The sequence below is a fragment of the Alosa sapidissima genome, chromosome 8 (assembly GCF_018492685.1).
Source record: "Alosa sapidissima isolate fAloSap1 chromosome 8, fAloSap1.pri, whole genome shotgun sequence".
In the NCBI taxonomy this organism is placed as follows: domain Eukaryota; kingdom Metazoa; phylum Chordata; class Actinopteri; order Clupeiformes; family Clupeidae; genus Alosa; species Alosa sapidissima.
In genome coordinates this window covers 23,508,109-23,522,456 of record NC_055964.1, presented here as the reverse complement: position 1 = coordinate 23,522,456, position 14,348 = coordinate 23,508,109, and the positions used below count along the sequence as shown (strand labels likewise).

The following is a 14,348-nucleotide window of genomic DNA, read 5'->3' as shown; positions in this document are numbered from 1 at the left end:
TTTCATTACATTACATTACATTTAGCAGACACTTCTTGACCAAATGACTTACATGTCAGCTATATTACAAAGGATCACATTGTCCCCGGAGCAACTTGGGGTTAAGTGCCTTGCTCAAGGGCACAGCGGTGGAAGCCGGGAATTGAACCGACAACTTTCAGGCTACTGCACGCTAGCCCAGCTCCTTAACCACTACACTACCACCTTTCAGTGTTTCTTGTATCAAAGTATCATGACCTCACCACAGGTGTGCCATAAGGATCAGTATAAGGGCACTATTTACACCACTTCCTTGGGTGAGACCATTCACTCCCATGGATTTGACTCACTGCTATGTGGACGGCTTTACCTGTCTTTACCACCTGAGGACTGTTTCCCCATCAGATTTCTGCATGCCTGATATTTCAGTCTGGATGACAGACCGACACCTTCAACTTCATCTCTCAAAAACTGAGCTTTTGGTGTTTCCAGCTAAAACAGCTATTCCCCAACAGATTAACATCCAGCTTGACTCCTCTTCACTGACCCCAACTAGATTGGCACGAAACTTTGGCATCATAATTGATGACCGACTTAATTTCTTTGAGCATGTAGCCTGAATTGCAAAATCATGTTGGCTTGTCCTTTACAACATTAGGAAGATCAGACCTTATCTGATACAAGATTCCACACAACTTCTTGTGCAGGCCATGGTTGTATCCAAACTGGACTATTGTATTTCACTGTTAGCTGGCCTGCCTGATTGTGTAGTAAGATTGTTGCAAATGATACAGAATGCTGCAGCACACCGGGTCTTCAATCAGCCAAAGAGGACACATGTAACTCCTCTCCTACTCTACCTTGACTCCTTATAATAGACCTTGGCCTATAGGACACTTACTGGATCTGCTTACAGCTATCTTAATTCTATGATCCAGCTGTACATCCCCAACCACTCACTGGGGTCATCTGATGAGCATCTGTTGTGTCGACCAGCCATAAACGCTAGATCAAATTCAAGACTCTTTTCCTCAGTGGTAACTCATTGGTGGAATGAGTAGCCCAGTGCTCTCCTTCCTGTGATAGTTTAGGCCCAAAATCCCACATTTTGGGGATATTATAATTTAATGAGACAGGATAGTGGAGAGTGACAGGAAGTGAGTGGGAGAGAGAGTCGGTGGTGGGATCCGGAAAGGACAACGGGGGCGGGAATCGAACCCGGGTCGCCGGTGTACGGTGCAGGCTATTCTCTGTAACCTACTGCTCTAATTTAACAAAACATGTGTTACGTTACTCAGCAATCATTGTTGCTAAAGAACTTTTCAAAGTTTTGAAGTCAAATTTCAAATGTTTTTTTTTTTGTTGCATAAGCGTAATACAAATCCCTCGTAAAGTGACTCACGGGGATTGAACCCACGTCGCCAGATTTATCGTCCTTATCGTTACCTCTACTCGTAGAGACCTCCATCGATCACCTGAAAGCAGTGACGTGGCCCTACTGGCGTGGGGGTTGGTCTACGGATAAGGGTTGGATTACAGTCTATGATTGAACCAGAGGCTGTCTTGATTGAACTGATATAAGTGAAATGTGAAATGAAAAAAGGGAATTTTCTTAGTTGTGAAAAGTGTTCCTAATACCTAAAAAAGCACAAAAGCATTTTTTTTATTTAGTAAAATTGATATTAGCCTAAAATAAATATCATCTTGATATGATGTTTATACCTTACTTAGATTTTATAAGACCAATAATTTGAGTGGATCTAAATCAAGTGACTGCAAACATGTTATAGGTTAGGCCTACTTCAAAAACTGAAATGGAGCTGGTTTAAATAAACATTTCAAAACCGCACTAAGAACAACCAAAAAACAACGAAAAACAACCAAACGGAACGTTGTGTGGAGGTACAGTGCAACCACAGGAGAACGTTTCAGTTGGTTGGTTCCCTAAACGTTAGTTTTTGGTTTGGTTCGAACTAACCTTTAGAGAACCGTGAACTAACGTTCCCTAAACGTTCTGTGTTAGTGGGGAAGGCTGACATGATGGAGCACACTTTAACTGGGCGAGGTCCCTTTTCTGAATTAATTATCTTAAACCAACTGTTACATCATTCCAAAGGAGCAAAGAGCTGGGTACAGATACTGATGACAAACAATAATAACAAAGCAAATTCTCATGAGACAAAACCACAAAATATATAGGGAAAACAAACATTTAATTGCCAAAAAGCAATTACAGTACAGTATGGCAGTGGCAGTTCAGGTCTCTTACACTGATCAATTTCCACTAACATAATGCAAAACATCTGAAAACTGAAAAGGTACAAAATAAAACATTTATGTACTTTTATGTGAAGACAACACAGGATTTTTATTAGGTAGGCCTAGACATTCCTACTCCGCCTTGCAAATTGGTTCGATTCAATCAAGGCAAAGCATTAGAGCAAACAAAGTAGTAATGATATTTCGATGGCCATTACAAACCCATAACACTGAGCTCATCAATATTCACACTCCAAAAAAATCTAGTTCTCGGAGTCATGTAAAACTGCTATCAATGTATCTCAAAGAAATGTTGATATAAAACTCCCATTAAGCTGAATATTAAGTTTCAGGGGATGCAGTGAGTGATTATTGTTTGGTCATTTATTTAGGTCTATTTAATCTGTTTGTACACTGCAGATGTCCTAGTCTTCTAGGGGAGTATACTGTTCAGAAAGACACTGTTTGAGTGCACAACTTAGTCCTCCGGCTCAAATGCACTCATGGTCTGAACCAAAGATTCTAGATCTACAGCGCTACGCGTCTAAAGTCAGAGTTAAAGCTAACGTTAGAGCTCCGCTCTAAAATCTTTGTTTTGGACTGTACAGAACTTCACCATCCTCTTCTCCCATCCTTCCCCATGACATAGTTTTTTCTTCATGTCTCCATGGATTCGCTGTCTCTGCTGTATCGTGCTGCTGTGGGCTCTGCGCTCTGCAACAATGACATGTCAAGCTCTGGCAGAGGGGGTCTCCAGAATAGGAATGTGTTGAAAGTACTCAAGTCTCCATCTGCTTTTTCTGTCACCTAGAAACAGAAGAATTGACACATTATTGTAAATGTCACATTGTGTGAGCATGGTGTAAAAAGTACTGAGCACTGTCTAACTGACACCTCCATTGCTTTTAAAGGACTGTCACTTATTTTAAAAAGCCCATGCTAATGCTGGGCCTAATACTGCTAGCTGGATCAGTTGTGTTATGCGCATCGCCACTAACGTGTTCAGATCCAGAACTGGGCCACGGGATTATTATGGAGCAGCTGACATTTAGCCTAGCCTACATAGATCTTCAGCGACACCATGTGATACATAATGCACGTTACATTAATTTATCAGATGTTCTCATAGCCAATTAGTCATAGGAAGCAAAATCTTCTTAACAATAAAAGTGTGACATGATATTTGTTTACATTTCGAACGTGTTCTGATCCTTGCAGGTGGGGCTCCTCGCGTGGTCGTTTCTTTGAAGCAACCTGCTGTGGCACAGATTGCGCGCATGCCTCCTGGAACCTTCCAGAATTGTTCTCATTATCAGCCAAGGCTGTCCAGCTCATCTTGTTTTTAAACGACCTCTTTCGCGGTCGAGACGACTCTTGGGTTTCTCTGTCATCGAAAAAATTTCGCTTTCTGCAATGGCTACTTAAAAAAGATAGCAACGACGGTGCGTCTGCGTCATGGACAACTCGTAAAGCGGGCAACGCTATGTCGTTGTTGTATAGGGACTGGAAGCACAGTCTTTTATGAGGCGAATCATGGTCAATTGCTCCCTCTGCCCTCCTTTTCGTCATATGTGCAGATCACAGAAGCCTACTCAACTTCAATTTGCACCTGCACAGCTATCGTTACGAGATGCAGTGCCTGTGGCGCGTTTACCATTAAATGACGTCGAAAGTTTATGTCGTCACTTTACTGCGCCAACCGGCTGCTCCATGGCTCCCCCTAGTGGAATAGCAACAATCGAGCACCCTAAGAACCAAGAACATCTATGAAATTCAGTAATTCTTCAAGTATGCTTGCAGCAGTGCTTTCAAATAAATTGAGAAAGTAAGAATATATATAAAAACGTTCTGTTTATTGTAAAGTTGCCCATGATGTTGAGATATACTTCCGATATTCAATAATGTCCAATTGTATAGTTACTGGTAAAATAACTTGACATCAAGTAGTGACAAGTTACTCACATCCAAATCAGCATCTCAGAATAGCACCCTAAAATGCCAAAAAAGACTATTCCCCGGCCAATGTTTTTGTACACTGTAAGAAAATAAATAAACACTGACAGAAACAGGTCCTCCAAGAAGTGTGCAACAGAGGAACTCACACTATAAAGGGAGGACTACATAAAAGTGTCAAGAGGCACCTAAATGTGGCATATGTCCTTAGAAGCTAAGCAACGCCATTTTTCAAATGCAATGCAAGTGTCTGTTTTAATGGCTTCATAGAGGATGATTTTGCTGTCCATGATGACAAAAGCTTGAGTGGAATCAATGGCTTGTGCTTTAGAGTTTCAACCTTCTAGAGCACGGTGATTCTCAGGATAGTCACGTTCTCAGTGGGATGTCATGTGGCAGTCTGGTTGCCTCCTTCCGTTCGCTGTTGCTCCTCCTGGTGGCTGTCTCCCCAGTCCTGCTGGCCATTGCACAGATGGACTGGTTTCCGCATCACAAAAAACACACAGTCGTACAAGTACTTGAGCATAGAGCGGTCATTCTCTGTGTACGTTGTGGGGACTGATTCTCTTTCCGTCTGCAAGATTAAACACAAAGGAAGATCATGACACTTTGAAGCCATCTGTGGCAAACCTCTTCAGAAATACTGCCATCCTAATTGTGTCAAATCCTACAGGATTAAATTACAGCAGGGAAGTGAAGACATATCTAAAATTGCATTCCTCATAAATGTAGCCGGCTAAAAAGTTCATAAAAATACTTTCCAGACAATACCATAATTACACCTTCCTTTATCATGTCTATTATGTTTGAATTTACATATTCTCAAATGTTTACACATCTTTAAATATTTTTCATTCAACCTGCATCTTTACAAGCCACGTCCAAAATGGATTTTGTAAGGAGTAATTGATCACTCATCCAACAGTGAGCTAGAGCTTTGATCTGATTTTACTGCACTGATGTGATGTGCCAATTCCAGTGCCACTAGTGCTAATTAATGTGCAGATTTGTGAAAGATTGTTAGTTGCAGCTCACTGAACAACATCAGTGGTAATATTGGAATTATCCACAAAGTGATCCTCAATTAAGTCAACCTATTTTTTTGCTAATATTCTCAATACGAGAAAAATGAAAACAGATTGAAAAATGGATCCAACTTTATACTCATTCCTCCTTCACCGTCCCTACATGATGATGTAATATGAGACTCCCAAGAGTTAACATTTACCTCCAGCTGGAATCCATACTGTAAGATGGCAGCCTTTATGTCTTCATAGCTTAGCTCGATGGAAAGTTCATTTGCCATATTTTCAAAATGGTACAGTAGTGGTCCTAAAACGAGGGAATGCAGATATAAGTATTAGTAACCAAAAGAAGGAAGTGTTACATAGGCATACGGCAACTTCTGGGAAATAAGCTTACTTGACATCTACCCCAGAGTTAGAGGATACATACCCTTCTCTTCTCGGTGCATGTAATAACCCACTTTGAAAGTGCTCCCTTTTAGTTATAGGCTAACTGTTGTAACTCAGTGAGTCATGCTAAGTTAGGCTCATCAGTTACGGCACAGAGAGAGAAAAAGGATATGTATCCTCTTATCTAACTCTGGGGTAAACAGCAAATAAGCTCTTTTTCAAAATTACATGTTACTTTAATATTTTTAACTCAAACAATTAGTCATTACGGGAGGAGTCACTGAAAGACACTGACCTAAATTGATCCAGACCCCGCCAGGTTTAAGAATGTTCCAGATGGTCTCAACATAGTCAATAACATTGTGGGCAGTGTCGATAAAGAAACAGGTGGCTATGCAATCCCAGGTATCTGCAAGGAAATAAAGTATTTCTCTATAAGAAAAATCCCCAAAGGTATGACACAACTTGGCCATGATGCCATGTCAGATCTTTGTCCACAAATGAAATGACACATTATACATATTTTCATTTACTTTCAATTTTAACCCAAAGTCCAAAAGGATGAATAAATACAAAAAACTGGCAATAACTTGAAATAAAACAGTTAGCAGTGCTTAAAGGAACATGCCAACTTTTCGGGAAATTAGCTTATTTGCCATCTACTTCAGAGTTCAGTAAGAGGATACATATTCTTCTCAGTGCATGCAGTAGCCCAGACTGACACGGTTAGCCTATCCATAATCCACTGGAAGTGGGCTATTCCAGTTAGCCTATAGCTAAAAGGGAACTATAGGTTAACTGGAACAACTCACTTCCAGTGGATTACGCTATGATAGTGTCAAACTGGGTTATTCCACAGTTATTGTTATTATTATCACACATAGAGAAGAGAACGGTATCTATCCTCTTTTCTAACTCTGGGATAGACGCCAAATAAGCTGATTTCCCAAAAAGTTGCCGTGTTCCTTTAAAGCAAGGAACACATTTCTGTACTTGAAGTTACCATAATGTTCAAAGTGTTATGTATAATTATCTATTTTCAAATAGATAACTAGACCCACACTAGAATTCCCCCACATTGCCTGAAAACTTTCAGCCTTGTGTCTGGCATGTAAATAAAATCTGGCGATGGATGAGGTCACTTACCTGGTTCGGTGTACACTTCCTGGAAGTCTCCCGCCACCATGGAGAAGTTGGAGTTTGCCGGAAGACTCTGTGGGTCGACATCCGGGAAGGCAACGGGCCTAATCTGGTCTGAGGACCGTTTATTATTGCTGAACTGGTGCACCCAAGGATACAGGGTCATAGAGTTCTCCTTCTCACACCTGAGAGGGAATGCATGCAAAGGCTGGTCTTAAGACTGGCAGATATACTAGCGCCTCCCATTGCTGTGCTGGTCCTGCCTGCCTGTCTGCCCTCTTCTGGCTGTTTTCAGGCCAGTCAGAGCTTTTGAGGATGGACCAGTTCATCCACATCTACAAAGGAGAGCACATCGCTCAGACTTCAGAAGGAAACCACACAAATGTGTTCATGCAGGACGGGCTGTCTAGGGGATTCTTAAACATGTGTGTTAAAGTTAGATTCTCTGAAGGTCTCAGACAAAATGGTGAGCACAAGGTCTCTCAGTTCGGTTTGGAGTTTGGATTACACTCCAATGCCAACAATTTACAGGGTATAATCTGCTTAATGCAGCCACCACAGTTTATTTGTTTATAAACATAGCAAAATGTGCAAGTGCACATATTAAAATGCATTAAGCACTGAACACTGTAAGTAGAGGGATACCTGTTGAGCACAAAATGGGAGGAGAAGAGCATGAAGAAGCTCCACTCATTCCCCTGGCAGGTGTAGCCCAGACGAGCAATTTCCCACGCTAGCCGACCCAAACCAGCACCAGGCACAAGGACGCTGACCTCTGACACATCACTACCAACACAAGGAAATGTACAGAGACATTTAACATGTGCGCAAAAACACTTCAAATTCGGTAACACCGTTTCATGTGGACGCACCACTGGTCTGGCGGAAATTGTCTCTGTATCTCCTCAATGAGTGGCATGTAGCAGGAGTCTCTCTCAGCCTTGCCTGTGTCGCTCCAGTCCCTTACAAACTGCTTGATGGTAGATTTGAGCTTGTCCATGTCAAACGTGGAGGAAGGCCGCATCTTTCTCTGATCATCCTGAAACATGTATCAGCCCACAGTAATAAACTAATCTGATAGCTTACATGCACAACAGGACCGGTATAATGTTGTAACTTTACTTTGTTGATATACTGAGAAGACACTATTAAAATAAGTGTTTTTTTTTTTTGTAACTCACAAATTTAAAAATTTCCATCTTTAATGGGGGGGGGGGGGGGGGACTCACATATTCACCATACTCCATGTTTTCAAACATGTGGACGCAGTTGTGGATGATGGCCTGCAGCACATCCTGGTTGTGGTCCACGCAGTGGCGGATCCTTTCCAGGTTGGGCAGGAACTGTGAGAGAAGCTGCTGGTGGTGCTGGGGAAGGCACCGGAACTGCCGCTCTGCCCGGTTCACCCGCTCCTGCACATGAACTCTAAAGACGCGCACGCAAAAGAGGAAAAAGAGAAAGAGAGTGAATAAAAGAACAGATATAACCTAAAACCAGCAAGGCCACCCAACTGTTTCAAAACAACTTTCATTTGTTCACTTATTTGTTTGTTTCAGCCTTTGATATATATATATATATATATATATATATATATATATATATATAAAAACACCTTTTCAATACTTCTATACTTATATAAGTGTTTCTTTATTAATTGTATACCGTTTTTTATTCAATATTTACATTCATTCATTTGGCTTGATGCTTAAAGGAGGAATAACATTCCAGCTACATTGCAAAGAAGACCTGTTCATTGGGGGTGTGAAACCAATCACATTTCACTAACATCCTTAACTAACCAGTATGTACACCCCCATAAGTAGTTCTTGCCCAGGGCGACAATGTGAAGTCTTTAAAGATGGTCTATTTTTTTGTGTGCGTGCAACTATAATCGTGGTCATACCTTACATTGCCCTCAGGGCTTATTCATTCAGGTCAACCCAAGCTCATTTAATCTCTTGACTCCCACCCAATTTTGCTGGAGTCTTTGACGTTTTGTCTATACGCCAAAGAATGGCAAAATGGGAGAAATGATACATATAAAACAGGGAACATGAACAGCTGATGTGATTGAAATAAGAGCACTAACAAGGAGAAAAAAAGTTCTATACACAAAAATCCCACAAGTTATGATCTCTCCTACTCGGAGTAGGATTTCAGTGACTCAGAGACTAGTCACTGTTCAGAAAATATATTGGGAATACTTGTGCCTACACATCTGTGTGGGTGCATGTATTCAGGACACATAATTTTCCACCTAGATACTATAATGGTAACGTACTTTTGAACCTGACGAAGAGGTTTTCATTTTATACTAAAAGCCTGGTCCAAAAAAAATAACTATTTCGGTCAATGCCACCGATATGCAACAGTGAACAACAAAGTCATAACGTCAAAATAACTTACTGTAACACACTGCCATATTGTCCATGTGGTAAGACTGCATTCTGCTTTCGAACAAAATGTTACAATGTCGCTTAGGCTACTAATGTATCGATAGATAACTTTACCAAGGTTCTAGCCAGGGTGTGTTAAGGTTATCCTACCCAAATGCTCTTTTAAAGTATTTGTTTCCCAGTAAATGTATTACTGTAATTTTGATAAAAAATTATATTTGTCATTTTGGGGCATTCGTGGCCTACTGGTTGGGGCTTCGGGCTTGCAACCGGAGGGTTGCCGGTTCGATCCACTACCAGTAATAACGGCTGTGCCCTTGAGCAAGGCAGGCACCACTGCTTCCCGAGCGCCGCTGTAGCAAGGCAGCGCACTGCTCCAGGTTAGTGTGTGCTTTACCTCACTGTGTGTTCACTGTGCTCACTAATTCACGGATGGGATAAATGCAGTGACCAAATTCCTTGTATACGCAAGTATACTTGGCCGAGAAACCTGATTTACGATTTACATAAAGACAGTAACGTTACACTGACGCTGTATGATCTTAAAGCTTTAGTTTTGCTACTGTACATCGCAGCCTACAAAACGAGGGCTGCTCGCTAGCTAGCATGCTAGTTGTGGAAGTCGTTCGTTACAGACGTCCAAGTGAATCATGTCCAGACAAAGCAAAAACCTCCCAAGTTATACTTCACCAAAGCGTTTGACTATGTCAATTTGGCATTTCCTATCCAGCTAATAATTACGCTAGCTATACTATTCTGTTAGCTAGCGAGCTAGCTAGCTACGCTTACGTCCGTGTAAGTTACAACAAATTGCAATACCTGTAATATCTAAATGCATCGATAACTTTCCAAAAGTGTTGTCTTTCGAGTCTTGCTTCCTCTTCGGGGGAACATTTTATTCGTTCTCGATAAAAATATCCTTCTTCTTTCACGTTACCTCCTTCCCCCGTGTTTTCAGCCATGGCAGAAAATCAACAACCACAATCACTGGAGTTCTGTAATGTTAGGCGTAAGCAATCGAAAAAAAAAATCGCGTCGCGCATGCACGCTGATGGATTTCAGCATAATCGATAAGTTCTTGCGTTTGTTTGTGAGGATGTAGTCCAGACAAACTAACTCATTTTGGAGCCAGAAATAGAAGTAATTGTAAAAGATTTTTTCAGCATAGATCATTTCTAAGAGGTGTCCAGAACAACATACTAAAAGTCCTAAGAAATCCTAGTTGAGGAAATATGTTTAATTCTCATCAATCCAAGATGTGTGCCAGAAGGCCAGACAACAATACACCCCAATGAGGCTATTTTATTCCTTTACTCCTACCACAATAAAACTTTACACAATGAAAGTCTACATGAAAAGTAAAACATTTTGTATTAGAAGTTTCTTTGAAAATGAATTTGAATATGTAAATGAGCAATATACTAATCGCATATGCCCAAAATACACCCTAATGGGCTTATTTTTTCCTTTACTCCTATCACAATCAAATCTCACACAGTGAAAGTATACATGAAAAGTAACATTTTTGTTGTACAAGTTTCTTGGAAAAATCCATTTTAAATATGCAAATGAGCTCAACACTAGGCCTAATTGACTTATGGCAAGTAGAAAAAAAACAAGTAGAAAAAAAAGTTACAAAGATAAAAAATACATAGCAGCTTTGTCCTATAGAAGACCTACATTACAAAGTTTGAATAAAGTTTCTATGTGAAACAGTTCAAGCTGAATTGCAAAAAACAAAAGTGATCAGCGAAAGAAGAAGCCTAAGAAGAACAGAACAGTGCTTTTTCATGTACTGTAAAAACAGGGGCCAAATAACTGACACATTCATGTCCATTCAATAAGTTAACCTATGCATAAACATGATACATTTGAAGTGTCTTGCCACACTTACCTGGGTCACTTGCCACAAAAAGACTTATAGTGACCTTAAGAATTGATTGCACGATCTTGCCTCCAGTTGCTTTCTATTTTTTATTTTTATTTGTAAAGTCAAAATATACCATCCCATTTTAGTCATTAGTAACGTGGTCAGATTACATTTTGGGCTGGTAAATTTACAAATGATTGGCACCACTTCTGGGCTGGATTCTCATACAATTCTATATATTATTTTTCTGTGGAGAAGGTTGGCCTCAGACATTGGAAACAGACACAGTGTGTGTGTGTGTGTGTGTCTGTGTGTGCGTGTGTATGAGTATATGCATGTGTGTGTGTGTGTGTGTGTGTGTGTGTGTGAGTGTATGCATGTGTGTATGTGTGCGTGTGTGTGTGTGTGTGTGTGTGTATGTGTGTGTGTATGTGTGTGTGTGTGTGTGTGTGTCATACAATTCTATATATTATTTTTACGTGGAGAAGGTTGGCCTCAGACACTGGAAACAGATACTGTGTGTGTGTGCGTGTGTGTGTGTGTGAGTAAGTGTATGCATGTGTGTGTGTGTGTGTGAAACCAGAAATACTAGATGAAGTGCGCGGTAGTTGCAAGAAAGACTACAGCACAAAGAGATGCAAAAAACATGGACTCCCTTGCACTGCCATTTGCGGAGAATGTCGTGGAACTAGCTGCACAAACTCACAGTTGCCTGATTTATCAGATGAATATGACCCAGAGCGGAAGAACTAAGCAAAGAACAAACTAGGAACTGATATAGGGAGCCACAGAGAAGGGGTCGAGGATCCAAGCTGGATTTAAAAAAACAAACATAAAAAACTTTACAAATAAAAAATAAAAATAATAAAAAATAAATAAAAAAACACACAAAAAAACACTCCCCTATTGTTGCTACTTGTCGTGGTGGGGAGGCGTGTATGGGGAGGCGTGTATGCCTCTGTGACCCTGAAGACTATACCGGTGGGGGTTATACCCCTGGCAGGTACTACCAAGCCAGGCAGTTTTAGGGTTAGAGGCCAGTCTAAAAGCAGCATTGCCATAATAACCCATTGGCAGTAGGATGATTGGATGAAGATTGGGCCGATGTATTTGTCACCCCGTAATTGGTGCATTTTTATCTGTGAGAAAATTTAGGCTATAGTGTCTCTTTTTTCCTCACTCATAGTCTTACAGACGTCTATATGGATTTTTTTTTAAAGATCCATTAACACAACATTTAAAGAAAGTTAAAATTTTATTCCTGATCAAAAGTTTACATGCAAATTATAAAACATCCTGTTCTAGCCTATACAGCTCTCAATTATATTCAGAAGATCTAAACTCAACCTACTACACATTTACAATCTTATTTTGTTGCTGGGTTGACTACTTTTCCCAAAAACAAGATGCTTTTTGTGTCACGGTTTGAGATCAAAACCATAAATGGCCGATCAAATGTGATTGTTTCAAAAGATCTTGAAGACGTAGGCATTAAAACCACTCCTGTAGCTGCAGTTGCTGTGGACCCAGCCTCATCTATGTCAAGAGTGGCTTTCTGTATGACCTTAAAGAGATGAGAGAGATCCTGTTAACCACAGAATGAGGAAATCCAATCAAAAGCTTCAAATACTCATCAAGCAAACCATTATCCTGCAGATTCCTGACATAAGGACAATTCCTGACAATTATGCAGGGCAAAACCTGGATATACTTACCTCAGACACAAGAACAGGGTCATCAGCAATGCCACTAAAGTTGGCACTGTTGCTGAATATGTTTGCCATTCCCATTCCACTCAGCAGGCTTCTGAGGGAATATGATGTTTTAATGGATAACTTTGGTATAGACACCAGGGCTTCCCTAAAGAAGAAAGGCAAAATAGTCAAACCTGTCTTGGACATTGTCTTTCATGTTAACTAGAACAGTTTTAGACAGGTTTTAAGATATATACGAACCAAGATAAAGAACCTGATTGTAAACAAGTAACCTAAATAACCTGGTAACTGAAATGTGCAATCTAATTAGATACATTTAAGATTAAGACTGCTAGGGGTTATTGCAATAGTTTACCTTTCCTTCATCCATCTATTCCATTTGGCTACATGTTCTGGGCATACAACATTCTCTAGACCAGTCAGATCTTTGTCAGGAAGCAGAAGCATCATAGAAACTGATTTGGTGTAAGGGAGCCGAAGAACAGTGGTGGATATTTCCTTGTCGTAGTACACATCATACTTCTGCTTCTTCCTCATCATCTTCACTGGTACACTTGTTTTGTCATTCACCTTAAATAATCCATCTGTGGTCAATTTAGGATTGAAGGGAACCTCCCATTTACCTACAAATAACATACATAAATAACAAAAATACATAATACATAAAAACTGTTGATGTACTGTAGGTGAGGATGTAGATATGAAAGATAAAAAAGAATGGCAGATTGTTTCCCCTTATAGAAAAAGATCTACTGCCATACCTTTAAAATATACATAGCTAACAAGGTACATCACAGTTGCTGGGTCAAGCTGGTCCACCAAATTGCTAATTTTTCCATTTGTTCCATTTTTCACATAGTCATTGATCATTTTAGCAGCCTCTGCATTCTTGGTGAAATCTGTTGTGAAGCCATCAGAGAGGTAGAATGTCTTCATATCTTCCAAAAATGCTGTTTTTGGCTTGAAAGCATCACTCACAAACAATGCACTTCCAGATTTCAGGTCAATTCCCTGTTGCTTATTGATGTTTTGCAGGATATCATGAAAACCTTCATGCACCCCCTCTTCGGTAATGTCAGATTTGTTGAATGCCAGCCCGTCTAAAAGTGCCTCGTAGGTCTCGCCTCCGGCCCCAAGGGTCAACGCTGCTAGTGCAACTGACAAACTTAGTGGAGAGAAAAAGACATTCTCGTCCTGATATTTAGCCTGGGACACAATCTGCTTATACAGACTGAAGGCAAACATGCCGTTTGGGCGAACTAGTTCCATAGTCGTACTGTTGCAATGTCTATGCCCATGCCCGTGCCCATGCCCATGGCCCCGACCATGCCCATGCCCATGCCCGCGTCCACCTTCATGCCCATGTCCACGTTGATGCCCGCGTCCACCTCCATGCCCATGCTTGCGCCCACATCCATCGTCATGCCCCTCTCCACTCCCACGTCCATGGTCATGCCCCTCTTCGCGCCCACGTCCATGGTCATGCCCCTCTCTGTGGCCATGGTCATTTTTCTCATCTTTATGACCCCCACAGCTGGAAAGTGCCAGCACAGCAATTAACAAACACAGGATTGCCTTCTCCATGTTTTATCTAGAAAATACATACACAAGATGTTCAGGG

The 14,348-nt window shown here is 40.8% G+C and overlaps 3 protein-coding genes across 3 annotated transcripts; all 3 read right to left on the bottom strand.

The window, feature by feature from the left end:
• Window positions 1-2,173: 2,173 nt before the first annotated feature.
• Window positions 2,174-3,909, bottom strand: wu:fa19b12 (uncharacterized protein LOC560551 homolog). The gene is made up of 2 exons (XM_042102418.1): window positions 3,430-3,909; window positions 2,174-3,045 (listed from the first exon to the last, which is right to left on the bottom strand). The coding sequence occupies exons 1-2, from the start codon at window positions 3,805-3,807 to the stop codon at window positions 2,896-2,898; spliced, it is 528 nt and encodes a 175-aa protein (XP_041958352.1). The 5' UTR covers window positions 3,808-3,909; the 3' UTR covers window positions 2,174-2,895.
• Window positions 3,910-4,072: 163 nt separating this feature from the next.
• Window positions 4,073-10,134, bottom strand: carnmt1 (carnosine N-methyltransferase 1). Its single transcript, XM_042102417.1, has 8 exons — window positions 9,962-10,134; window positions 7,976-8,171; window positions 7,619-7,785; window positions 7,392-7,532; window positions 6,753-6,931; window positions 5,902-6,015; window positions 5,420-5,523; window positions 4,073-4,765 (listed from the first exon to the last, which is right to left on the bottom strand). The coding sequence occupies exons 1-8, from the start codon at window positions 10,102-10,104 to the stop codon at window positions 4,580-4,582; spliced, it is 1,230 nt and encodes a 409-aa protein (XP_041958351.1). The 5' UTR covers window positions 10,105-10,134; the 3' UTR covers window positions 4,073-4,579.
• A 2,114-nt stretch (window positions 10,135-12,248) lies between these two features.
• On the bottom strand, window positions 12,249-14,348 carry LOC121716169 (serine protease inhibitor A3L-like). Its single transcript, XM_042102415.1, has 4 exons — window positions 13,489-14,348; window positions 13,083-13,350; window positions 12,728-12,872; window positions 12,249-12,576 (listed from the first exon to the last, which is right to left on the bottom strand). Exons 1-4 carry the CDS (start codon window positions 14,309-14,311, stop codon window positions 12,379-12,381), a joined length of 1,434 nt encoding a protein of 477 aa, XP_041958349.1. The 5' UTR covers window positions 14,312-14,348; the 3' UTR covers window positions 12,249-12,378.

What these genes read in the sequence shown, in the direction of transcription:
- carnmt1 (XM_042102417.1), bottom strand. Translation starts at nt 10,104, where the DNA reads ATGGCTGAAAACACGGGGGAAGGAGGTAACGTGAAAGAAGAAGGATAT. An exon ending in GATGCATTTAGATATTACAG is followed by an intron (nt 8,172 to 9,961) that starts GTATTGCAATTT and finishes GCGCGTCTTTAG; the next exon opens with AGTTCATGTGCAGGAGCGGG. An exon ending in CGGGGTCTGGATCAATTTAG is followed by an intron (nt 5,524 to 5,901) that starts GTCAGTGTCTTT and finishes CCCTCGTTTTAG; the next exon opens with GACCACTACTGTACCATTTT.
- LOC121716169 (XM_042102415.1), bottom strand. Translation starts at nt 14,311, where the DNA reads ATGGAGAAGGCAATCCTGTGTTTGTTAATTGCTGTGCTGGCACTTTCC. An exon ending in AATAGATGGATGAAGGAAAG is followed by an intron (nt 12,873 to 13,082) that starts GTAAACTATTGC and finishes TTTCTTCTTTAG; the next exon opens with GGAAGCCCTGGTGTCTATAC. An exon ending in ACCCTGTTCTTGTGTCTGAG is followed by an intron (nt 12,577 to 12,727) that starts GTAAGTATATCC and finishes CATCTCTTTAAG; the next exon opens with GTCATACAGAAAGCCACTCT.
- wu:fa19b12 (XM_042102418.1), bottom strand. Translation starts at nt 3,807, where the DNA reads ATGACGAAAAGGAGGGCAGAGGGAGCAATTGACCATGATTCGCCTCAT. An exon ending in GATCAGAACACGTTCGAAAT is followed by an intron (nt 3,046 to 3,429) that starts GTAAACAAATAT and finishes TTCTGTTTCTAG; the next exon opens with GTGACAGAAAAAGCAGATGG.